Here is a 24,353-nt window from a genome sequence, read left to right as displayed (position 1 = left end):
TGGCAGACACGGCACAGACACTAGTATATACCATGCGGTAATCACAGCAATAGTCCCCTACAGACCAACAAACTTCATTCTTCAGAAAACCAATGGACAAGATTCTTTCCACGTCCGTGTATTACAAATTACGTACATTTCATCACATATGATATATAATATTCTTATAATATTATATCATTATTATTTATATATAATATTATTATAATTATATATATATTATTATACAAATTTTGTCATATAAAAATTATTAAAAAAATCTTGAACTGATCGGCGATTCGGATTTTAGCCCAAATTCCCGATTAGCGCAGGTTCGGTTAACCAAGACTGGACATTATATATATATTATTATACAAATTTTGTCATATAAAATTTAAAAAAAAAACTTTAAATGTACTGATCGGCGATTCTGATTTTAGCCCAAATTCGGGGGACGCAAGTTCGGTTTACCGAGACTGGACATTATAATTAAAATTATAATGCAATTTATTATAGATAGGCACCTAAGCTATTGGAATTGCACAAATCTTGTCTCTAGTCCATTCATACTAACCGTATTGAACCACACAGACAAGAAAAGACAACCGCAGACACCTGCCCGCACAAGCAAAACATTTTCGGCGTCAATGCTACCCGGTGCTGGTACGTGTCTGCACTGACACGCTCCGCCCTCGTTCGCTAAATATGAATGTTCCTATATGTTTTGTATGTAATGAATCTTTTTTTGTGTCTGCCACGCTACGTGCTGGACACGCTCTGTGCTGGTATTTATGAATCGACCTGACTGTGAGGTAAAGGTCCCGGTTTCGAATCCTGCGTCCCTACATTCCAACCCGGCAAACTTACAAATGGGCTCTTTTCAAAACACCGGCACTCTGAGGGTTCATACAACCTCATAGTTGAAATATCCACGTAAACAAAAAAAAAATTATTTTTCTTAGTTATCATTGTTCATATGTATAAATGTTAGGAAGTATAAAATCGATTAGTGGTTTTTAGGTTGTTACTTTTGAACTTTGAACTTGAAGGTTTTTCGATGGTTATCCAACTTTACCTCATGTTACTTCTTTAATTTATTTCTTATTGACTTCTATGTAAAAAAAATGGAAGTGGAGGAACAGCAGCGAAGAGTTTTGGCCAGGTTCAAATCGGACTCTGGAGAGGAAATCGGCAGCCTGTTCGACATTCCGATAAATGTGGACGTCGAACAATTGACTAACATTTGCAACAGTGTTTTGGCGCAGGTAAACAAATTAAAAATATTTGTAAAAAGTTTGAAAACCACCGACTTTGAACGTCCCAGGAGGAGCCGACGCCTTTTACATTTTTTGTGGACGAGAAGGAAATCGTGAAGACACTCGAAGGAGCGTTGGACGTAGCCCGGTTCAATACAGAAGATGTCGTCGATATTGTGTACCAGCAGCAGTCTGTCTTCAAGGTCCAGGCCGTCACACGTTGCACAAGGTGGAAATCTCGAATCGGCAGAAGACAGTATGCTGAAGTGTTTTTTTTTTCAGCTCGATGCCCGGGCATGCCGAGGCAGTTATCTCCGTCATGTTCAACCCCCGCGGCGACAAGCTGGCCAGTGGCTCCGGTGACACCACAGTTCGCTTCTGGGATGTCGATACTCAAACACCTCACCACACATGCTCAGGTATTACTAACTAAATTACTAACTGCTTGACCATCTTCAATCAGTCTGTTAGATCAAAAGACAAAGGTAGAAGACCAAATCAGCCTGCATCCTCAAAATTTTACAATTTATTTTCAAACTGACCGTATTTGTTGTGTTTGCATTTATATTGATATAGAAATGTTTAGTTTTAGGCTAGTGTGAATCTGGCATCATACATTGTTCGCTAGTGCTTACTAAAATGTATTTATTAACATGTCATATGGTCTAAAACAACGTACCATTCTCATGGGCTAAATGCACAAGATGACGGGTATGATTTGATTCACTAATGATCAATTATTCCACACTCTTAGAAAGATGACATTTTTAGAAAATGATTATTCGAAGATCGTAAGATGCTGTGACGTAGGTTTTAGAAAAAGATTTTCTTTATGATATCAACGTTTCGATCTTTATTGAGATCATCTTCAGGGCCTGGGATTTATAAACTTTGTTTAAATTTTACAAATAAGTGTAGGATGTGGAAAAAAAATATGAATTTATACATGCTAGAAAATTTTAGATTAAGAAAAAAATGATTTTATACAATGCTAGAAAATTGTAGATTACAAATAGAATGAATTTATTCAATGCTAAAAAAATTTAGATTTAAAAAACAAATGAATTTATTCAATGCTAGAAAATTGTACATTAAAAATAGAATGAATTTATTCAATGCTAAAAAAAATTTACATTTAAAAAACAAATGAATTTATACAATGCTAGAAAATTTTAGATTCAATCAGTGTTTGTACTCACTCAAAGTACTTTCAATATGCTTTGATTGAATCTAAAATTTTCTATCATTGTATAATTATTATTTTTTAATCTGAAATATTTTAGCATTGTATAAATTCATTTTTTTATCTAAAATTTTCTAGCATTGTATAAATTCATTTTTTTATCTAAAATTTTCTAGCATTGTATAAATTCATTTTTTTATCTAAAATTTTCTAACATTGAATAAATTCATAATTTTTTTCCACATCCTACATGTATTTGTAAAATTCAAACAATGTTTAAAAAATCCCAGGCCCTGAACATGATCTCAATAAAGATCGAAACGTTGGCATGATAAAGAAAATCTTTTTATAAAACCTATGTCACACCAGACCGCATCTCATGATCTCCGAATAATCATTGACTAACGGTCACTGAACACATCATTTTGAAAAAAAAAAAAAATTAAGCCTTGGATCATGAATTCATTATACTCTGAAATGTGTCTGATGAACTGAGGAAAGGAAGACCAAAATAATGAATGGAATATACAAAATAAGCTATTGTCCATCACCCCTCAGATCTCAAGCGGAAATCTAAAACTAAATTATTTGTTTGTTATTGAAAGTACATAGAACTTGAATCTTGACATATTTTAGTATTTACCATTTAAAATTAATTATCTACCCAGCTCTCCCAATCTTTCCTTCATACAAGTGTGAAAATGTAAAAGTGTAATTTTCAAGAGTGAATTATCAGTTATGCCCTTATCTAAACAAATCCATTGTGGATTTGAATGCATGTAGATAATGTAGATTTTATGTCCATTATTTGGAAAATCACACAAATTAATTTGACCATTTTTCTTATGTGCCCCATCTTTAAATTCCTAAGGCTTCAGTTACAGTAGATGTGAGTAATAATGTTGATTTTTAGTGTTTCAGTGTTATCTCCATTGTCTATTTTGACAATCATTTACTCCGTACTCTCTTCTTTATACCATGGACATAGAAAAATTTATTCAACCATAAGTGTAGGTGAGACATGAAATATCAGAAAGTCATTTCTGAGCAAAAGTGGGAAAACCTTTTATTTGCCGTAGCAAAATCAGAAAAATTTCATTACTTCTGAAAACATCTCTCATTGGAGCACACTTTCCCCAAAAGTATATATTGTATTTAAACCTTGCTAGTGTTATTCTGTAGATTCTGCTTCTTCCTCACACTCTGCAACTAACTTATTTTTAAAAATAGTGGTTCAATGGTTATAGTTTTCACCAGTTCTGTTGAATTATTAATTTACTCGATTGTTTTAAACTTGGAACTACAATGTTTTCATGAAAGCTCTAAATTCCAGAAAGGGCAGCACTCCATGCCCTGTTGACATATTTATTGAGATGCTGAAGCATCTGGCGGGGAGGGATAAATCTACCTTATTGGATATTATTAACAAAATATTCTCATCAGAAACCTTTATAAAAATCTAGACCCAAGTAATAATTATTCCTACTCATAAAAATAAATTAATTAAATAAAAAGAAATTTAAAATAATTGAAGTGAAAAACTATCGCTTAATTTCTCTCACGTGCTGGATGTGTAAATTGATGGAGAAATTGATCGCCAATCACATATACTCACACCTACAATTCAAAAATTTCCATCTTGGCAGAGTGGTTTTTGCAGAGGCAGGGGGACCATAGATATCCTTGTATATCTGGAATATGCAATGGAACGTGATGCGTTCAATCATGGCAAAAGGCTATTAGTTGTTTTCTTGAACTTAGAACATGCGTTTGATCACACATGGAGAAGACTTATTATTATAGATACATTCGTCAGTTTTGGCATAGATGGACATCTTTGCCAATTATGATAATGGAAATCGAACAACAATCCCAGTCATCATCAATCCAGAAAATATGTCCTTGAGCCCATAGGAGATATGCTGCTATATGTTCTCATTAATAAATACATAAAATTATATATAAATAAATTAAATATTTTTATTAAATATCTTAAACCGAATTAATGTAGGTGGTAGTCAATAGTTTTGTTATGACTAGTGAAATCACTGATGAATATAAATATTAGATATTGTTCATTTTCAAGGTCATAAGAACTGGGTCCTTGTTATTTCTTGGTCTCCCGATTCCTCAAAACTGGTCTCAGGGTGCAAGAATGGTTTAGTACTGCTTTGGGATCCAAACACGGGCAAGCAGGTAGGCCCTCAGATGAATGGGCACAAGCAGTGGATTACAGCCTTAACCTGGGAACCTTTTCACTCAAGTATGCCCTTCTGAATTAAACATCATGGAACGATTCAAATTTAATTGTTTACATCCAGATCCGGAGTGCAGGAATTTTGCCAGCAGCTCAAAAGACGGTGACATCAGGATTTGGGATTCAGCCCTCGGCAAGTGCATTAGGATCTTATCGAATCACACAAAAAGTGTGACTTCTCTCTTATGGGGAGGCGCCGGCCTGATATACTCTGGCTCGCAGGACAGGACAGTCAAAGTTTGGCGGGCAGAAGATGTAAGTTTAGACGTTCTATATTTTAAAAATGTATATAATTATACTCATCTTATAGGGAATCCTGTGCAGGACATTGGAAGGACATGCACACTGGGTGAACACACTTGCCCTTAACACTGACTTTGTGCTGAGAAGTGGTTCCTTTTTACTCAAAAATAATGTAGATACTAGCGATAGTAAGTTAATATACATACATGTACACTGTCCCAAGCCAAAAAGGAAAGGGGGATAAAGTAAAATAATAAATTCCCATAATTCGATCAGGAAAGCCTGGCGAAGGAATAAGGCACTATCGTCAAACTAGAACATAGTCGGTTCTCATACTGACACCATGTTTAGGGTGGGGCTCACCCAGCATTCAAGCCCTGAGTGCAATAATATCCCATGCTTTGCAACCTTCTCAGGGTGTAAACTTGTTGAAATTTTCATACATGTTCTATACTATGTTGTTGACTTGTGTGCTCTTTTTTAAAAAGAGCAGATAGCATATATATNTACATATATGCTGTTATATTTGAAAGTGGTATAAGTCCATTTTTTCATGTATCGAGATATTTAATGGTTTGCAATTGTATTAATTAAAAAAAAAATAAACATTAATCAATTTGAGAGATATTTTTAACACTACATACCTTTTAAAGTTTATTAAACTCCGTATTAAAGTTACGGAATAATTTTTTTAATTATTAAAAAATAAAAGATTACTTTCAATGGAGATTGACTCCATCTTATTATTGCAATTTCAATGAGCAAAATGTTCACATTAAACTATGTTTCTTCTCTAATTTCTGATTATACCATCTGAACCTTGTACTACGCCTATAATAAATAATGGTGAAATGTAATAATAAATGTTCCTGTTATTGTAGGAAACACTTTACACGCCTCATGTATATGCATTTTCTTATTGTTTATGATTAATTTTTAAGAATATAGTTAATTTCTGTGTCTGAAAAAGTGGGTTGTGAAAAATAAGTTTAATATTTTATTATTTAGAGTTCACTTTATATTTACAAATGCTTTAAATACAGTATAAATCCACTATTTAAAAAGTGTCACATCTTAGTAATAATTAAAATATTTATACATATTTTTTAAAATATTGTTTTTGTGTGTTATGCACGTGTATTTAGAAATTTCAATGCAGAGGTTAGCCAAGATACGATTTGATGAAGTGTGTGGACACGATGGCGAGCGGCTGGTCTCGGGTAGCGATGATTTCACAATGTTCCTTTGGAGGCCGGGAACTGAAAAGAAACCGATTGGTTTGTAAAGAGTATTAACACTGGGGAACGAGCATGTTTAACTCTGGTGTGTTTCAGCAAGGTTGACTGGGCACCAGCAGCTTGTGAACAGTGTCAAATTCTCACCAGACACGAGGATCCTTGCCTCAGCCTCTTTTGACAAGTCAATCAAGCTATGGGACGGCAGGAATGGAAAGTGAGTTTGAATAATTTGTCACCCTGTAAACTCTCCTTAAAATATATTTTTTCCCTAGGTTTATTACAACCCTTCGAGGCCATGTCCAGGCAGTTTATATGATAGCGTGGTCAGCAGATTCCAGGCTGCTTGTTAGTGCAAGTGCTGATTCTACTTTAAAAGGTATTTTATTTACTATCTTAATTTCATCATTGATATCAAATATATCTGTTTAGTAAGGGACTGGGTTTGATTCTCAACCCCCAAAAAAATTTATTAATCATCCCTCTATATTCCCTTTGTGCCTTTATAAGCTACTAATGATTATATATTTCATTCAGGCTTGTATGGTTAGGGCCCTTGGATGGGTTATCATATTCTTGTGGTTATTTTATCTTTAAAAGCCCTAGCTGGACTGAGGTTTATCCAATGTAGCAGTTATGACACCTCGGTTAGGAATGGAGACCTCTCACTCCTTTCCTTTCCTACCCATCATCATCAACAAACCATACTTTTCTTCCTCTTCTGTTCAACTGGCCTCCTCTTAATCAAACTTTTGCAAAATTTTGACACATTCCTTTTTCTGAAAATCCTCGTTTATATCTCATTGGAGATACGCTACTTTTTTCTACCTCTCGCCCCTGCCCTTCCCAACTCTCTCTCATTTTGTACCATCTATCGCATTGTGTTTATCATTTTTCACCTCTTGTCATTGCCTTCAGTTTTAAATTCTTTTGTTACTTTGCACTGTGCATATGTATACATATGTGTGCAGAGTTGAGCTTAATACATCAGTAATCACTAATTAGATTTGTTTGTTTATTATGTTTTAAAACACTTTACTTTTTAGAAAAATAAATTTTCAATTATTTTGAATTGGTACAACAAAGGAGTAACAGCAATTCAAAGCGAAAGCATTGAAATTTGTTGCATGATGCAAAATAAATGGGGGGGGAGCAGCCGAGGCTGTAGACATGGGAACACATTTTAGCATCCCAAAAAGGTTAAAAGGTTATAATATTTGAAAAGATGTTAATCATAACATTAAAATAAAGCTTTTCAATATACAAGTTTGAATTTTTGTCAACAACGTGCTTGGACAATTCATTTTCTAATTACTTAGTTTTATATTTTTAAGTGTGGAGTATGAAGACAAAAAAGCTGCTTAACGATCTCCCTGGACATCAGGATGAAGTATATGCTGTGGATTGGGCACTTGACGGTTACAGGGTCGCCTCGGGGGGAAAGGACAAAGTCCTCAAATTGTAATAACATTCCAAATAGATTTAAAGCACTTTATTTTCAAACAACTGGTTAATCTTTTTCTTTCTGTTCTAGATGGCAGAATTGAATTCTCTCAGTGGGCCCCTGTACACTTTTATAAATACATTTTTTTTTCTCTTTTTCGACTCACCCATCTGTTTCTTGTGACCCTCGCCTTGTCTCAGGATATAAACGCTGCCGCCTTGTTTGATATTGTCGCCCTACAGACAGGGCACTGTGTCTTTATTACCTCGCTGCAATCCTCGCATATGCACACATGTCCACATTGCAGTATTATTATTTCTTTTGGGTTTTCTCTATAATAAAAAAAAATAATAATAATAAAAGATTGGTTTGGTCAGGAGGAGTGGGGAATTTAAATGTGATTACTCACTTGCACACGACACACTTTTCATTTTCTGATAGCTCGCAAGACCGACGGGCATTTTTCCTCCTCTCCTTCCTCATCTCTTCTATCCGTTTTTTCACCTCTTCATCCCTGATTTTATTTTGTCTAGCAATCCACCATTTCTTTGCAAGAATGAATGAAAAGATGATGCCAATACCGCCAAATAAATAAGACAGCCATCTTGAAACAAAACATACTATGTACAGAAACGACACAGTAAAAGTATTAAAATTTATTAAGCTTTCACTTTTTATTTGTTGCATTCTTATTCTCTATTGTTTAAAATAATTTAAGTATTTCTGCAAGGGTGTACGTAATAAAGTTAAAAATAGTTTATTATTTAACAGGTAATAAATGTATATTTAATGTAACAATGGTTTTTCCTTGTTGGGTGTGTGGACATCAATATGTGATAAAGTATATTACTGAGTTCAAGCTTTTAAGGTTAATCTTACATTAGTAACTTATTAATTTGAATTTTAAATTAAATAACACAGATAACCATATAAATACTCTCAATGACAAAAAACTGGAAACTCATAATTTGTTGTGTTGGGAACTATAAGTATTTTTATTATTTTATTAATTACATTCTATTTTCATGATTATTTGGAGATCATGAGATGCGGTCTGGTTTGACGTAGGTTTTAGAAAAACATTTTCTTTATCGTGCCAATGTTTCGATCTTTATGGAGATCATATTCAGAGCATGGGATTTACAAACACTTTAAAGTATAAAAATACATGTAGGATGTGAAAAAAAATTTTTATACAATGCTAGCAATTTTAGATTCAATTCAATTATTTGTACTCACTCAAAGTGTTTGTTTATTTGTTATACTTTGATTGGATCTAAAACATAACTGCATGTATCTAGAACTTACATCCCACTTAGACCGCATCTCACGATCTCCAAATAATTATTAACTAACGGTCACTAAACACCACACAATTCTATTTTAATGTAAACCAAATTAAAGAAAGATCAGACATTCATGAATGTTAATCAAAATTATTTAATTATGATGGTTTGAAAGAAAATTCCCCAAAAATCATTTAGTGATAGATTAAAATTTAACTAACCATTATTACTTTCTGTCCTCCCGTAGGGCCTTAAATCTCCTAAGCATCGAGTAAATAAGTGACTGGATTAAAAAAACCTTTACCTCAACCAAAGTGGTTTGAAGCAGCAAAAGATGTCTTAACTCGTCACTTTATCACATTCTATGGAGTGTACATAGGAGAATATGCTGGCCAATTCATTTCCTACATCCTCCAACTAAGGGATGACAACTCGAGCTACATGTCGAGCATTAATATTAAGTTCCCAATAAATGGGTTGAATGGGATCAGAGATTCATGTACCTTGGTACAGTCAAAAATCAATTCTATATGATAGGTATGGGACATCAACTCCATGTCTTTGAAAAGGCTGTGACTCGCACATGACACATGAAGCACACATACACTTTCTCCACACGAGGTGCCAGTCATCCGATTGCTACAAATGAAACTAGCACCCATTTACGAAAAGAACAGCATTGTTGTGTCCAAGCGAAATGCTGATTTGGTGGCACCCAGGACTTGTACCATGTAAGGCCACTTTCTGTAAATTATGGTTCTATTCACAGATTTGTTGTTGACACCGATCCGGATTTTGGGCATTAATCGCTCATCATCAGGTTGAAGGAGTTACAGACATGTCTCTCCACATTTGTAAGAATGAACCTGCCGATCCACTGCCAGCATGACGTTCTGAGAAGCTCAATTTTGAGCGTGCGAAAAACAAATTATAAAGTTTTTCACACGTTCAAAATTGAAAAGGGAACATTTTATGGTAGGAAAAACTTTGTCCCTATAGTATGTGTTAGTCTACTTTTGTTGTGGAGAGCAAGAAATTGTTTCTCTTATAATAAAAGATTATATAAGTGTACTTACTTATAAGTAGCACGACTTTCTTTCAAATTTCTAAGCAGACAGGAAACAGGCATTGAAGTTATAAAATAAGGATATCCCAAGGTAGATGGCCCTAACTGCAGCTCGCCTTCTGGACCTTTAGTCATTTCACCAATTACTGAACAAAAAAAAATTTAAAATATTAGAAGTACACAGTAAGTACTCAAAGATATTTAGTTTTGTTGTTTACAACAGTTTGGTATATTAGAAGAAAGAACATATTATTTTGCATGATTATTTTAGAATAATTTTATACCTGTCATGAATGATCCTTCTTTCAACAGTTCTTCAGTAGTGCCAATACCCCGTTGTCTAATTCCATTGAAAAAACTGATAACATGGTCCATAACGCTCAGCGAACTGTTCTCAAACTTGTTATAAATTGTGTCAAGGTCTAGAATCTCTGCACCAAGTGGATCCGTGACAAGTATCTGGATGTAGCCCTTCTCAATCATAAACGGCACAAGGTTGTACGACTCATGTATAATATTCTTTTGATCGGACCTGCAATCGTTTCTGCTTAAATCCGGCCGGACGAGTGACACGGAAAGGAGGCGACTCACCAGAAGCCCGATGTGTTACGGGCGATGGCATGCTCCTTAATAGTCAAACGCTGAACAACACCTGTTATGTCCGGTGCGTATAGGCCCCTGATCGGCCGTCCAATGGCCTTCACCGTTCCTTGATAAATCACATATTTGCGTGTTGTTTCATCTAGGTCATAATAATCTGGATTTATCCCTAGCCTCTGGGATTGCTGAAAATATAATTAAGAACACATTCAAAAATTTTGAATACTATGGCTACAATACGGCTGAATACGAGTCAAATAAACATGAAAATGTTTGGCAGAACAAGGCATTATCTATTTACTACAGAAAGATCAGATCCTTTATGATTTTATCTACAAATTGAATGAGTATGTGCATGAAGTTAGTCAACATGAATGGAAAAAAAGAATTAGGGGAACAATTCTTTCTCATTATAGAAATGAATCAAAGAAACTTACATTTTTTAGTTGATTTCATTATCTATAGTACAATGTATTATAGATCATTATATTATATATACATACATGTACATACCTGTTTCGGGCTCTTCTGTTGCCCTTTATCAGCAAATTTATACAAACTGTATAAAGGGCAACAGAAGAAGCCAAAACCTGTCTAAGGATAAAAATGTTAAACCGTCAAGAGTTCATCAAGGGTGTTATTTTAATAAAAGTCATCATACTACAATAAATGACTGGAAAAGTAAAAAATACACACCAACAAACATTGAATTAAACAAAGTGTTCCAAACAGATCTGGATACCACGAAATTTGTTTTTTGTTTGGGAGTATTTATCACAATTCAAAGTTAAATAATTGCTGGTATTTATTCCTCTCGTAAAAGGCAATTGCCTTTGTAAGATGTCAGTTTGAAAAACTCACAAACTTCAAACAGGCAATCTCAGAGTAAAGGTCTTAACTTTTAGTAAGCAGACAGCCTTTTGAATAGTTTGATAGTTTCTACCTACATAATTTATTACATTAGTATTCAAGCAACAGTTGTTCGAGAAAGGGGTGAGCCCGAGGTTTATAATAGTGGAATGATTTAAGTTCAATTTCGAGACTTGCTAAAAAGGATGCTTCATTAGGAGGTTGAGGGGGGACTAGAGCAGTCAGTATGAACACTGTCATCATGCTAAATTGTGAATAGCGTTTATTTCACAGTGACACCTGTGGTTCCTGCACTCTATGTTTAGCTTTCTCTTATCATCATAAATAATATTGTCTGTGAGTTCATAACGTTGAAGCAAGCATAAGCATCAATAACACTGAGAATTGTAGGACTTAACCGCCCAGAGTGAACTATCCACGTCGAGGGGAAAAGAACTCACCTCGACCAGTTGGGCTGAGTAGTTGTACTTTAGATAAAGCTTGCTGCAGATGCCGAAAATGATAGCGTCGACTCCGAAGGCCAAAAGCTCGACCCAGTTGTCCATGATTTACTTCAAGGTGTTCACTTCTCAGAAAAAGACCGACGACTCCACCGAGGATTTTTCCCTCATTTTTACTAAAGTGCTTCTAATTTCTACTAAACGACCGAATGTGATATGTCTGTTTATAACAAAATCAGATGAAAGAAGTGCAGTGGGGTTTATTTTTGTTGGTGATTCTGGTGATGATGAGACTGAAGTTGACGGGACAGCCGGTAATGATTGGTGAAGACTCCTCGGCGCCCCTCGTGATCTCAGAGGCTTTGCTACACCTATATCTTCTAGATTCCCAGTTCTATTATCGCTTTGGAAAAGTAAAAAAGCTCAAAATTCTAAAATTATTAAATTAAACCACATACATATGTTAAATTTTTATCCACATGCCGTTCTGGGGTAATATAGGGGATATTTTGGGGCCGTGACGAATGTGGCAGATGACTAACATCGTGTCTTAAAAACGAAGGTTTTGAAGGAAAATAGCTAAATAGACGAACGAGGTAACTAGCATAAACTAGCACTCCCAAAAGGCCAAATCCACCTCTCCCACCAAGAAAAATTTCCTTGTTTTTAACTTTTTACAAACTAGTATCTATCTACTACATCTACAGTCTACACTACCAGGTGGCAGACGTAACAAGTTTGAATATCCAGTACGTTTTTTCAGTTTTCTTATAATAGTAATACATTCCATCGTGTACACCACAATATTAAAATGGTATATTAAAATGTTGTATACAGCCAACAATACCGTTTAATGTTATGAATTAACAGAGGTTTGACAACTACACGTCACATTCATCATTAATCCATTGTCCAAGCTTTTATTTATTTATACCGGTATTAACTCAGCTGCAACGTGCCACTCACATATGCATATGCAATGAATTATACACTGAATTACAATGAGTAATAATATTAAAAGCCCAGCGTCGGTGGGATGGATCAGTAGAGAAACTGTTTTGTATCAAGATGACTGTGGACAGGTGGCCGTCGGAGAAGCTAACTCGTAGGAGAAGAATCATCCTCACCTGATGTGTGTATTGTGAAAGTTTTTGTACTTGTATTTATAAAATCAAGTTTTGTTAGCCTCTCTCACTACAGGACTTAAAAGATTCCAATTTATGTTTTGAATTAAAAACAATTCCATGATCTTACATTGAGCACTGACTCATAGAATTAAAAGAAATACAATTACACTAATGTACACAGAAATAAACGAAACACACGTGTTAAATTATAAAACGATATTTTTATACATTTTGCGATACAATTATTGAAATTGGTATGAGTAATAATTGAAAATTACAACAGAAGGAACAACAGGGTGCATTAAATTGTTACTATATCACTCACTCTCAGGAAAAAATTGGTTTAATGCATACCTACAGATATCAGACAAAATTACAAAAGTCATCAATGGTTAAGTGAAGCTGCAGAAAATGTGGAAGTGGATTTCATTAATTCATTCAACTTACCACTTATCTAACCACAGTAAACAGCTAGTTACAAATCAGTAAATAATGTTATTGATCAAGACGAACAGTAAATTATCCAATCCAACAATTCTTAAATTCACTTGATTTTTCTGTATTGTCACTCCACATCATTAAATCATTAATTTTGATCTATCCAAACCTTTGATGGTCCAGATTGACGACTAAGAGATTATTAAACAAAGTTTTTAAATAATACACACACACACAAATCGACTCAAACTATACATTATATTTACTAATTATTATATTACTTATATTACTGAAGTCACGATAGCTCAAGTGGTAGAGCAGCGGCGTATTTAGCCGAAGGTCGTGGGTTCGAATCCCGCTCGTGACGCTAACTTTTTTTATCTCAACCAATACCTTACATAAAGATTAATTAGTTGAAAGATGTTATTTGGTCAATCGGACCACGAAATCTAATGAATTATTTATTAAGTTATTTATTTATCGTAAGCATATATCGGGGCTTCACAAACTGAGGTCGGCAGACCCCTTGTGTTGACAGACAAAAATGTGTGACAGGCGGTATACACCCGAAATACCCACTACCTTCGGCTGTTATTTACTTATTTTGTATGTTATTTAGTTTTATGTTAAAGTTGAGCATATTGGAAGATAATGTTTAATTCTTTGTTTTTATAATGTTTAGACTTGGTAAGTTGTTGAATATTCGTATAGAGGAGATTCAAGGGAAATTGGCGACAGTTTGTTGCTGGCACTGGTGGTGACAGCTGATTTTCTTGTTACGTAGCCAAAATCTGGATGCAGTGGCATGTCAGATAGGAACTCCGTTCTACCAAATAGGCCGTAAGCCTAGTCAGTTGTCCTAGTTTTCATCGGATTTCCTTAAAAGTGCGTTGTCTTTCATTGACCGGAGATGGGTGGGAGCCAGAGCGTACAGATCCCCGGCGGCGGGACCGAGGGCTACCACGTCCTGAAGGTCCGAATCGGCTCGAAAAAATTATTTCGCAATATGTTAGCCGGTGTTTTTAACGTTTCAGGTGCAGAAAAATTCGCCGGGGCAGGTGGCCGGCTTGGAGGCCTTCTTCGATTTTATCGTCTCTATCGACGGGACTAGGCTGGTGAGTAGTCTGTTTCTTCCGTTTTCCCCATTTACGATTGATTGACTACTTTCCGGCAGAACCAAGACAATGACACACTGAAGGACATCTTGAAGGCGTCTCTGGACAAGCCATTGAAGATGATAGTCTACAGTAGTAAGACTCAGACTGTGCGCCAACTCACCATTACTCCAAGCAATAACTGGGGTGGCCAGGGACTTCTTGGTGTAAGCATCAGGTTCTGCTCATTCGAAGGTGCCAATGAGAACGTCTGGCATGTTCTGGTGAGTTAAGCGATTCCAACTGCATGCAAAATAGCCCGATTCCTACCTTCTCCCTTGTCGTTTCCTACTTAGCGTTTACTAATCCAAAATCGCACTGTGATGGTGGAAATACCTATGAGGACATTGATGAGCCTTAGAGCGATTGACCACGGACACCTTGACTCATAGACATACAAGCAAGCAGGACCTGGTGCAACCATGGTTGCAATGCATGGTTGCTGCAGTGAGGAAAAACTTCTGTCTTGACAACGAAACACCGATTATTATTACGATACTAGAAATAGCAGTATGGGGTTAAGTAAATATACGGGTGACTGTGACTGGCACTAGAGCCAATATTTATGGGACAATTTAAAAAAAAATCTAATTAGCCAAAAAGTCTAGGTTAAATTACCAATTTCTTTGATGAATTTGGCTAGGTATGCATCATTATCTTGTGAGGTTATTCATCAACATGGGACATAACCAGATATCTATCATATGTATGGCAAATTTTGTTTTAATGGGTATTTTGAACAGTCGGATGCAACCAGGTTAGCAATGGAAGTATTAACTTTGAAATGGGGGAACAATGGTAAACAATGAATTATTATAACGTCTTTCTACTTTCATCTTTAAAAAATCATATTTTTAAGAATGTGTTTTACCTCTTTTGTTTTGTATATCATTATATTAGAATGAGTTAACATTGTCTGCAAGGTTCCATTTTTCACAGTATTCTTCCAGAAGATTCTGGTTTCTCTCTGGTTCCCATACACTGTCTGCCAATATTGCTTTATCGTCTGTGCACATCAAAATTTTTATTTTCATGCCTCGGATATGTCTCTAATACTGAGGAAGTCATCTAAAAAGAGAGAAAATAACACGGGGCTAAGCAGACATCACTGTCTGAACCCTTAAATATTCCAAGATGCCTTTTTGACTCTTTCGCCTGGACGAAGAAGAATAAAGCAAAAAAATAAGAAAGAAGAGAATAAAGCATATAAAGAAATTTACTAATAAAATCCAAATTAAACTTCAAATATTTCAAGTCCTAGAATTGCCTTCCAAAATTGAATCGCTGAATTCTCCCTCTATGTATTTCCATTTTTTTGAATTGATCAAGCACCAGCTTGCACATTCTTTTCTGAACATTTACTCAGTATTTTTTGGCTTACAATTATGTATATACACATTTCAATAATATCAGTAACCCATTTAATTTGCTCCACTATGGCGATTGAAACCACAGTGGATCTTCCGCCGTTACATATTTAAGTAAAAAAAAAAAGGTGGCTTTTGATATTTTCTTATATATTATATATACATATTTTCTTCATTGTTTCCATAGCAACATTTTTAGTAAATTGATTTTTCAGTTTATTTATCTTAATTTAGTTATATATTTTTATTTTTATTTACAATTATTCAGTAAACAAACAAAGAAAAAAGTTGCTTTCATGATGATGGGCCTCTTTCATCCCTATCCCCTAAAGTGCACATTCAATAAAACTAGTGAACTAGCGACTGCTTTGAATTTACTAAATTGAATTTACTAATTTAATAAATATCACTTAGAGAGGAGCTACATTTTGTGCTACCTTATCTAAGCAATTAAGTTTCAGTTGATTTAAATGACCCATAGTTGACTATCACGTTTGATGTGCATAATATCACTTGCGTTCCTTAAGTACAAGTTAGGGCAGCCTAAGGAGTCCAACAAATATTGCTGTTGTAACAGAATGAACCTGAACCATTATCGATCAAATTAGTCCAATAGTTCTCATATGTGATCATGCTCGGTTACGATGCCTTTAATAAGGCAGCATTGGTAATTTCAGTATTTGTCTAGAACTACCCTCATTCCCTAGTTGTTACTCCAGTTTACAATGAAGATTTGTATTTTAGGAAGTTCATCCGTCATCCCCAGCAGAACTGGCAGGGTTGAACCCGTTTTCGGACTATATAATCGGTGCCGACTCATCGTTGCATGAGAGTGAGGATCTTTTCACTCTTATTGAAGCACATGAGGGTCGATGCTTAAAGCTATATGTCTACAATATAACGCAGGACACTTGCCGTGAGGTGAACATCACTCCCAATTCTAACTGGCCCGGCGAGGGAAGGTGAGAACAATATATTCGATAAGATTGTATCTAGCTTATGTATTATGTATTGTTAAATGGTGATGTTGTGTTACAGTCTTGGGTGTGGTATTGGATATGGTTATTTACATCGGATTCCAGTTATGAATTTTCAGCCCGAACTCAAGCCTCTACTTCCTAACCCTGTGGAGGAAGTTCCCATTCTTTCCCAAGCTGATGCCACACAGAAAGAAAAAGTTGCTCTTGTAATTTATTTATTTATTTATTGGAAAATTTATACCTCCATGATAAAAATATTTTTAATATTCTGTATATTTGTATTCTTTTCTGTTAGCAAGCTGACCATGATTCAGCCCAAGATGTCTCTCAAGGCTTGTCAAGCCTTTCAATTGATAACAGAGTACCAACACACCCTGCATTTGCTGGAGGGACTACAACAGTTCCAGTTACTACAGTGAATATGAACAGCCCGGCACAGTATGTCTCATCTGGTACTAATCCTTACGCTAGTGTTCCTGTGCCAAACCATGGAGATGCTTCTTATCCTTTGCCGACTATGCAGTATCCGATGCAGTATGTCCACCAACCCTACATACCAGCACCTACATCTGCCATGCCCAATTATATCCATTCCCCAAATGCAATGCCCAGTTATACCCACAGCCCTTCTGCAAACCCAAGTTACACAGGTGTAATGCAGCAGCAGCAGTCTCAGACGTGGAGGCCGCAGGGTGAAATTGGAACTACCGAACACCTGTTTCCTCAGCCAAGCTACAATGTTCTGCCACCTCCAGCCTCTGAGATTCCAGTCACCACTCATCCACAACCTGTCATGCCTACAAGTCAAGGTAAGTTCTTTTCATAACATAATAAATAAAATTAATTAATTTTATTGTCATTTCAGGATTAATAGATTCATTTGCAACGCAGACTGTAACGACTCCAATTTCTCTTCCAGGGATGCCACCAATCACTGTTAGCGCCTCGTTGCCCTTTAAAACGATAGAGGCTCTTCAGAATGAACAGCAGGCTAACACAACTGTTACAGCAACACACTGAAACATCTACAATATTTTATCAAAATATACAACAATTCAGTGTTGACATTAGAGAGAAATTTGTTGGAGGATCATGTTACAATTTGTAAAACTTCTTTGTTTTAAATGTGCCTAACATTCATATATAAAAGACTTGAAACTATTGTCTTTAAAATAATAATGTATGCATTTGTTCTTGGGTGAGATCAAACGTTTAAAATCTAAAACCTTCAACACATTTCTATCACAAATTCTGTTTATGCTTAAGTTTATAATATTTTAATTCGAATATATATTTTTATATTGGAAAAAATTTGAATTAAAAGTTTTATTTTAAATTAAAAGTGTGAATAAATTTATTAATGGTGTTGCAATTTTTTTTTATTAACAAAATGCATGTTTGATTAATTTCATGTTACAATGAATATCATATGTATATAAACTTATATTTATGCCAGTGCAATAACTTTATATGACTTTTAAACAAATAAATATGTCAAAAATTTATTAAATTACTGCCTTTGGGTTATTAGTCCAAAAGGCTCATTAATGATTTTTACCTCCTTGGTTAGTCTATGAAATTTTCGATATATTAAATTATCTGAATATGAACTATGATAACATTTAGCCATCAAACGTAATAAAATAATGCTAGTGTAAATATAATGTAACTTATGAACTAATAGTTTTTAATACTAGGATTCTATTTATTTTGATTTTTAATAATTTACTAGCAAATAATATACAAAGGAAATAAATACAGAATTGGCCATACACCATTTTGAAAAGTAACAGCTTTGATTTCAACGAAATACAAATCAAATAATAAACATTGAAAAAACAAATACAAACGCAACTTTCTAGAAACGGTTTACATTAAATACACACAGCATAACTTATAGAACAGAAACATGGAAATTCAGCCATAGCTATGCCAACATCATAAAGCAAATAAACATTAAACTTTATTTTTATATTTCCTTTCCTTTGTTATCGTCCTTAACAATTAACTTCCTTTCCAATATAGAATAACCCCGAAAGAAATCCAATTCAAAAAATCCCCATTCTCGATTTCCTTCGAGTTAAAAACACCGCCTATTATCAAAGAAAATTTCCGAGATTTACCGCATCCCTCACCCTGTCACAATTATATAAAAACAGCAAAATACAAATTCATTTTTATATTTTATTTCACACGAAATAAATGTAACGCCACAAGAATACTCTTTGAGTACAACATACTTGGTTCAAAGTATATTTGTACACCTGTACTGTATTTTTTCCAAACACATTTTATAATTCCCCAAGGCCTTTTTTCTTATTTAATGGTATTTTTTTAGTTACTTTTCCTTGGGTTGTGAATAAATAAAAAGGACATAATTTTTGTTAAACATACTTAGTGTTTACACAACACCACATACACTGATGAACGAATTTAATGCACCACTCAATTTATTTAGTTTAGAATTAAATTCCTTTACATTAGTTTCATGTAATTAGGAGCTATCGGAGTCAAAATAAACTAAATAATGCTTTGTTGATTTCGTTTAATTGTATACAGATTAATCCCATTTGCACAAAAAATGGCATTATGCCCTTCCGTTCTGCTAGGCCTAAATGTGTTAACTTTTTTCCTTTGTTGATATTATTTTTATTCTTAAACTTGTTCAATGTCTGAGTGCTGGTCTCATTGGAAAATCACAATTAGATAACAGATGCCAGGCCGCATTGAAACAAAACCGCTTCACAGATTGTTTTAATAATGTATAACAATGTTCAATTCAAATAATGACGACAAAATGCATATCAACTCTTAACCATTTGATTTAGTCTCCTCTTGATAATCCAAATTTTTAGGTCCCTTGAGTTTCAAATGATCAAAGGTCAATTGTAGAGTTATGTATTTACAGCATACATTAGACCCAGTCTATACACATATAATTGCATAAATGCAATTGCAAGAAATAAATAAAACCACTATCATAATTATTTTTAGAAAGATTTTGAGGACAGTTGTCCACTCTTCAGGGATCTTTATATCATATATTGAATTATATTTATGTAGTTTCTGATCATCTTGACCTGTCCTTGTTGCTGTATGAGTCCAAGTAATACGCAGAATGGGGCGCGCCAACACAAACCAGCCTCTGAAAATGATGAAGCAAGTCTGACAAACCAGCGAGGAAAGGCAAATGGGATAATCGGAGACGGGTTCATCACCTCTCACCTCACAACAGTGTAAGGGAGAAATAAACAGTAATTGAAAACAATCCAATAACTTTATTTCTATTGTGACTTTTATCAACTTGAATTCCATTGTGAATAAATGCCTACATACATATTTACATCTTTAACAAAAGCAGACTTATACAATGATCTCAGTGGTGCCAAGCACTTCATCGTCGGGCAATACGATCTGGTCCAATGGTAGGTAGTTGGGGTCGACAAGTGGCAAGCCGAGACGTTCCCTCCTCCTCAGTTCGAGAAACGCTTCTCGCTGGGCCCAGTCTAGTCCATGGATGCTGGGACGATAGGCCAAACCAAAGGCGGTGAATATGGTAGCAACAGTCACAAAGCAAAACATCGACATATGCATGTAGTACCGATCCTCCGTTTCGTCCTTGTTGCAAAAGCCATAGCTCACCCAGGCCTTGGTTTTTGATTCTTGCAGTGCTTCTACTGTAAAGGGGTTGGCCGCCTGAAAAAAATAATATACAAGTCTTCAAATTGTTTTATTTGATTGGAAGAAGAGGTTAAATTGGCTAATGATTGTCAAATAAACCAGTTACCGTGGCTGTTTCATTTTTTTTCTTTGATGTCGAAATGTTTCTGGCAGATGCCTGGTTCGCCAAAGGGATAAGGCTTCTCATCCTAGCGACACGAGTTAACGCAGACATCATGCCAATTCAATCAAAGATGATCCAATAACTAATCCACTGAAAACCTTATTATCGTACTAAAAATACAAATATCAGTCTACCTCTACCAGAAGATATTAAACTATTAAAGGTTAAGAAATAAGAAGACTTTTTTTTCTGCAAATCGAATCAAACGCAAACTCGAGACATCGATTTGAGCAGTCGATCGACCTTCGTTTAAAGTTGTTTTATTATAAGTAGCTGACCCTCTGAAATCTGTAACTACCTAATCTAGGATCGACCCTTCCAAAATATTTTTTTTGAATTTCAGTTTGGCAACTTTTTCGCGAGGAATATTGTAAAATGAGACAATAGGTAAATAGGTTAACACAGATATGCAATGCCATCTTAAGAACAACTCATTCCATGCAGTGAAACATGTATAATATGCAATATTGTAATGATAAAAAAAAGTCTGAAGACCTGCTAAACTACAGACCTATCAGTCTTCTGCCACTCTTATCAAAAATCCTTGAACAGCTATTACTTTCCAGGGTACTTGATACACACCTCAAAAGAATTAAGGCATCAATGAATGAACGTTCACGGTTCAGGAATGAGGGGTATGTGAAAGTTTGGCAAAGAAATGAGCGTTTCATCCCTTGCTCCTCCCATCATCACAATTTGTAGTTGGTTCCCTTATGGCATATCTGAACTCTTGATTCTTCGTGGTGGTACTTTGACAGCTCATATTAAAGAGATTATAGACGTTCTTGTTCGGCCCTAAGCTGTCGCTGCTGGTGTTGATTTCATCTTTATGCAGGATGGAGATCGCATAGAGCTAGAGCGGTGAGAGGGTACCTAAATCAGCACAATATAAACCTTTCGTACTGGCCAGCATGTAGCCCCTAAATCCCTAGAGTACATGCTGGAGAGATCGTCAGAGCCAATAACTTTGAAGGAGTTTGAAGAAGCACTAATGGAGGAATGGAAACGACTGCCACAAGAAAACATTTGCATGCTTGTTCGGAGCATGCCTCGTCTACAAGCTGTCATCTAGAGCCACGGAAGTAACATTGGGACCTGGGTACTAAAGACCGCAAAAAATCATGTTTTGGTCATTTTTGTTGTTTTCCATTCCTGTTTTTGCACTTTTTCCCAGTCACACATTCACTATGCACTTTGGAAGATTGTTTCTATCTGAAGAAGTGTGTGGAAGAAATGTGTTTCTTAGAAAATAAATAAAAGAAACAATTATGTCAAAAATAAAAAAATTTAAACACCGTGACCAGTTCATTCAGTAATCCTTTAATTCTTTTGAGGTGTATAAATAGTCCCAACTCCTCCCAAACATACAGTTCGGCTTCCGATAACGCTACTCCCACAACAAATTCATCGCATCACTCAATAAATATTAAAAACTTATGAGCAAAAACAGGTGTGCTTGGGTTTATTCATAGACACTGAAAAGGCTTTGGACAAGGTTATATAAGGTGGAATTCTATGTAAAGTGAAACCACATCTAACAGACTCCAAGTAAGACTACTGAAATCTATATGGACGAACATTCACTGTCAAATTCGGTCAAAACTTGTCAGCGTCCAGGCCTACATCATGTAACCTCAATGTAGTGTACTGGGTTCGTGCTTATATTTGATATGTATACTCATGATTTCCCGTCATCGACTTCATCCATAGTGGCACACCTGGCGGATGATGTTGCAACATGAAAAAGAAACTCCTCATGCCTAAAGGCACAAGAACATCTCCAATTACTTCTAAACGAGATGACAGTGTGGTGCAAAAAATGGGAAGTTACCATTTTGTTGTAAACGCTTTGATGAGACCCTACATTTAACGGAAATTCCTATTCCTAGTAACACTTCGGTGCGCTATCTAGGTGTCCACCTGAACTCAAAAAATGACATGGACTGAACATATAAAGTATCTGGTCGTTAAAGTTCGCCGAAGAATGAGACAACAAATCTCCTCTCACTTTGAGTATTAAGCGACTACTATATCAATTGCGAATTAAGCCTATATGTCATACTCCTGTGAACTCTAGGAAGTGCTGCAATCATCTGAACAAAATACAGGTGCAAAAATAGTTCTATGTCTCATCACAGGAGCCCCGTAGTATGTGCGCAACGGTACCCTCCATCAAGATCTAGACATCCCAATGGTAGAGATGGTTGGCAAAAAAGCCTATAGAGCACTTAATACAAGGATGGCCAACCATGCCAATTCAATAATCGCACGACCCACGCCTCGTCGCAGACGCCGACGATTCAAGATAAAGCTGCCTTAACACTTCCTGATGGACGATTCGTAGTCACGTGTACATAGCAAAATTAATTAATAAATTGTAATCATATTATTTTATGTAAACTATTATGCGAGGGCCAAAGTCGATAATTATAATTCTGATGAAGGGTAGTTAGTGGACTACACCTTTACACACAGTTACATGTTTATTAGCATAACTTGTGCTACTAGATTCTGTGTTATCAAAACTGTAATTATTTGTACTGTAACTATAATCAGAAAAATGCTATGTGGTATTTGACTCTACTTCGAACATTACTCGTTTGATGTCTACAGAGTATGATCGTCTAGTCTACAGTCCAGTGCTATGTAGATCCGCATGATTTTTTTCTACTTCCCGCCAGACATGCTGGCCATCGTATGACCTACTAACTATTTACAGAAGGCAGAGGAGAGCAAGATTTTTTTTCCCCCCCTTACAAGGTGCCTTGTTAAAACCGACATAATATTGTCCATAGTAAAAATTCTGTTGAAATTAATATCAAAGATATCTTTCGATCATAATGACATAAATTAGATTCTTTTTGTTGGCCCTCTTAAACAAAGTATTTTTATTTTCAAGTAATCGATTATTTATTTTTATATAAAGTGTGGTTACTTGAAAATTAGAATTTAGACAATGATTGACTTAATTAATGATTTTTTTTTACATTTTAAATTATATGAAATATAAATTTACAAGAAAGGTGGTGTCTGTGGCTGCAACGGTGCATTGACTGTAGAGGACCATTGGGTCATGTGGACTCCCGGCATGTGAGCCGCCGAACTTGGTGTACCAGACACCTGGCATAAAGGAAAAGTCTTCATGAATGGGGTGAGATGCTAGGTGCCAGACGTCCGGCATCAGATGACAGAGGGTAGAGAAGTAGTTTATTTTGTTTAGTTATTCAGCATGTGTAGCCCCTTTGTATCAGTTCTCAAATGAAATGCGAGAGGAAAAATTGTTTTATTGTCTCGTATTTTTATTAGAGTTCATTGAAAAATACAGGAAACTACTGTGCCAAGATAAGGCATGGGGAAAATTAGTTTTGTTAAAAAAAACAAAAAAAACTGCTTGATTTAATTGAAGAGAGATTCCTAATTAGAATGAGTTGAACCAATTTGTATGACAGCCCCATGTAAACTGTGGTGCTAAAGAGAAATGTTAATAGGCGAAAAGAGATGGACTTCCGGTGCCTCATTAAAAAGAAGAAAAAAATCTTGCTTATTTTTAAGAATAAGTTGCTCATTGTTAATTAGTAATATCT

General features: G+C 35.3%; 4 protein-coding genes across 6 annotated transcripts; 2 read left to right on the top strand and 2 right to left on the bottom strand.

Moving 5' to 3' along the window:
* The first annotated feature begins 624 nt into the window (after positions 1-624).
* Positions 625-7,762, top strand: LOC106663648 (notchless protein homolog 1). 2 transcript variants are annotated; one of them, XM_014388645.2, is made up of 11 exons: positions 627-1,244; positions 1,304-1,464; positions 1,518-1,654; positions 4,505-4,681; positions 4,740-4,930; positions 4,986-5,106; positions 6,064-6,195; positions 6,253-6,370; positions 6,429-6,532; positions 7,488-7,614; positions 7,688-7,762. In XM_014388645.2, the coding sequence occupies exons 1-11, from the start codon at positions 1,104-1,106 to the stop codon at positions 7,698-7,700; spliced, it is 1,422 nt and encodes a 473-aa protein (XP_014244131.1). In that variant the 5' UTR covers positions 627-1,103; the 3' UTR covers positions 7,701-7,762. The 2 variants fall into 2 exon arrangements, with proteins under 2 accessions (XP_014244132.1, XP_014244131.1); XM_014388646.2 differs by lacking the exon at positions 7,688-7,762 and having other exon boundaries at positions 625-1,244; positions 7,488-7,618.
* Positions 6,088-12,510, bottom strand: LOC106663650 (mitochondrial E3 ubiquitin protein ligase 1-like). 2 transcript variants are annotated; one of them, XM_014388651.2, is made up of 7 exons: positions 11,860-12,510; positions 10,541-10,734; positions 10,234-10,481; positions 9,960-10,095; positions 8,007-8,201; positions 7,764-7,929; positions 6,088-6,177 (listed from the first exon to the last, which is right to left on the bottom strand). In XM_014388651.2, exons 1-6 carry the CDS (start codon positions 11,962-11,964, stop codon positions 7,794-7,796), a joined length of 1,014 nt encoding a protein of 337 aa, XP_014244137.1. In that variant the 5' UTR covers positions 11,965-12,510; the 3' UTR covers positions 6,088-6,177; positions 7,764-7,793. The 2 variants fall into 2 exon arrangements, with proteins under 2 accessions (XP_014244137.1, XP_014244136.1); XM_014388650.2 differs by lacking the exon at positions 6,088-6,177 and having other exon boundaries at positions 7,631-7,929; positions 11,860-12,509.
* A 1,618-nt stretch (positions 12,511-14,128) lies between these two features.
* Positions 14,129-17,990, top strand: LOC106663649 (Golgi reassembly-stacking protein 2). The gene is made up of 7 exons (XM_024224972.1): positions 14,129-14,397; positions 14,459-14,539; positions 14,599-14,802; positions 16,690-16,907; positions 16,984-17,131; positions 17,221-17,734; positions 17,791-17,990. Exons 1-7 carry the CDS (start codon positions 14,335-14,337, stop codon positions 17,943-17,945), a joined length of 1,383 nt encoding a protein of 460 aa, XP_024080740.1. The 5' UTR covers positions 14,129-14,334; the 3' UTR covers positions 17,946-17,990.
* Positions 17,991-20,183: 2,193 nt separating this feature from the next.
* On the bottom strand, positions 20,184-21,182 carry LOC106663759 (NADH dehydrogenase [ubiquinone] 1 beta subcomplex subunit 11, mitochondrial). Its single transcript, XM_014388847.2, has 2 exons — positions 20,713-21,182; positions 20,184-20,621 (listed from the first exon to the last, which is right to left on the bottom strand). The coding sequence occupies exons 1-2, from the start codon at positions 20,821-20,823 to the stop codon at positions 20,289-20,291; spliced, it is 444 nt and encodes a 147-aa protein (XP_014244333.1). The 5' UTR covers positions 20,824-21,182; the 3' UTR covers positions 20,184-20,288.
* Between the last annotated feature and the right edge of the window lie 3,171 nt (positions 21,183-24,353).

The sequence above is a fragment of the Cimex lectularius genome, unplaced genomic scaffold (genome assembly GCF_000648675.2).
Source record: "Cimex lectularius strain Harlan isolate CLEC.00 unplaced genomic scaffold, Clec_2.1 scaffold100, whole genome shotgun sequence".
In the NCBI taxonomy this organism is placed as follows: Eukaryota; Metazoa; Arthropoda; class Insecta; order Hemiptera; family Cimicidae; genus Cimex; species Cimex lectularius.
This window is presented reverse-complemented; position numbering and strand designations above follow the sequence as displayed.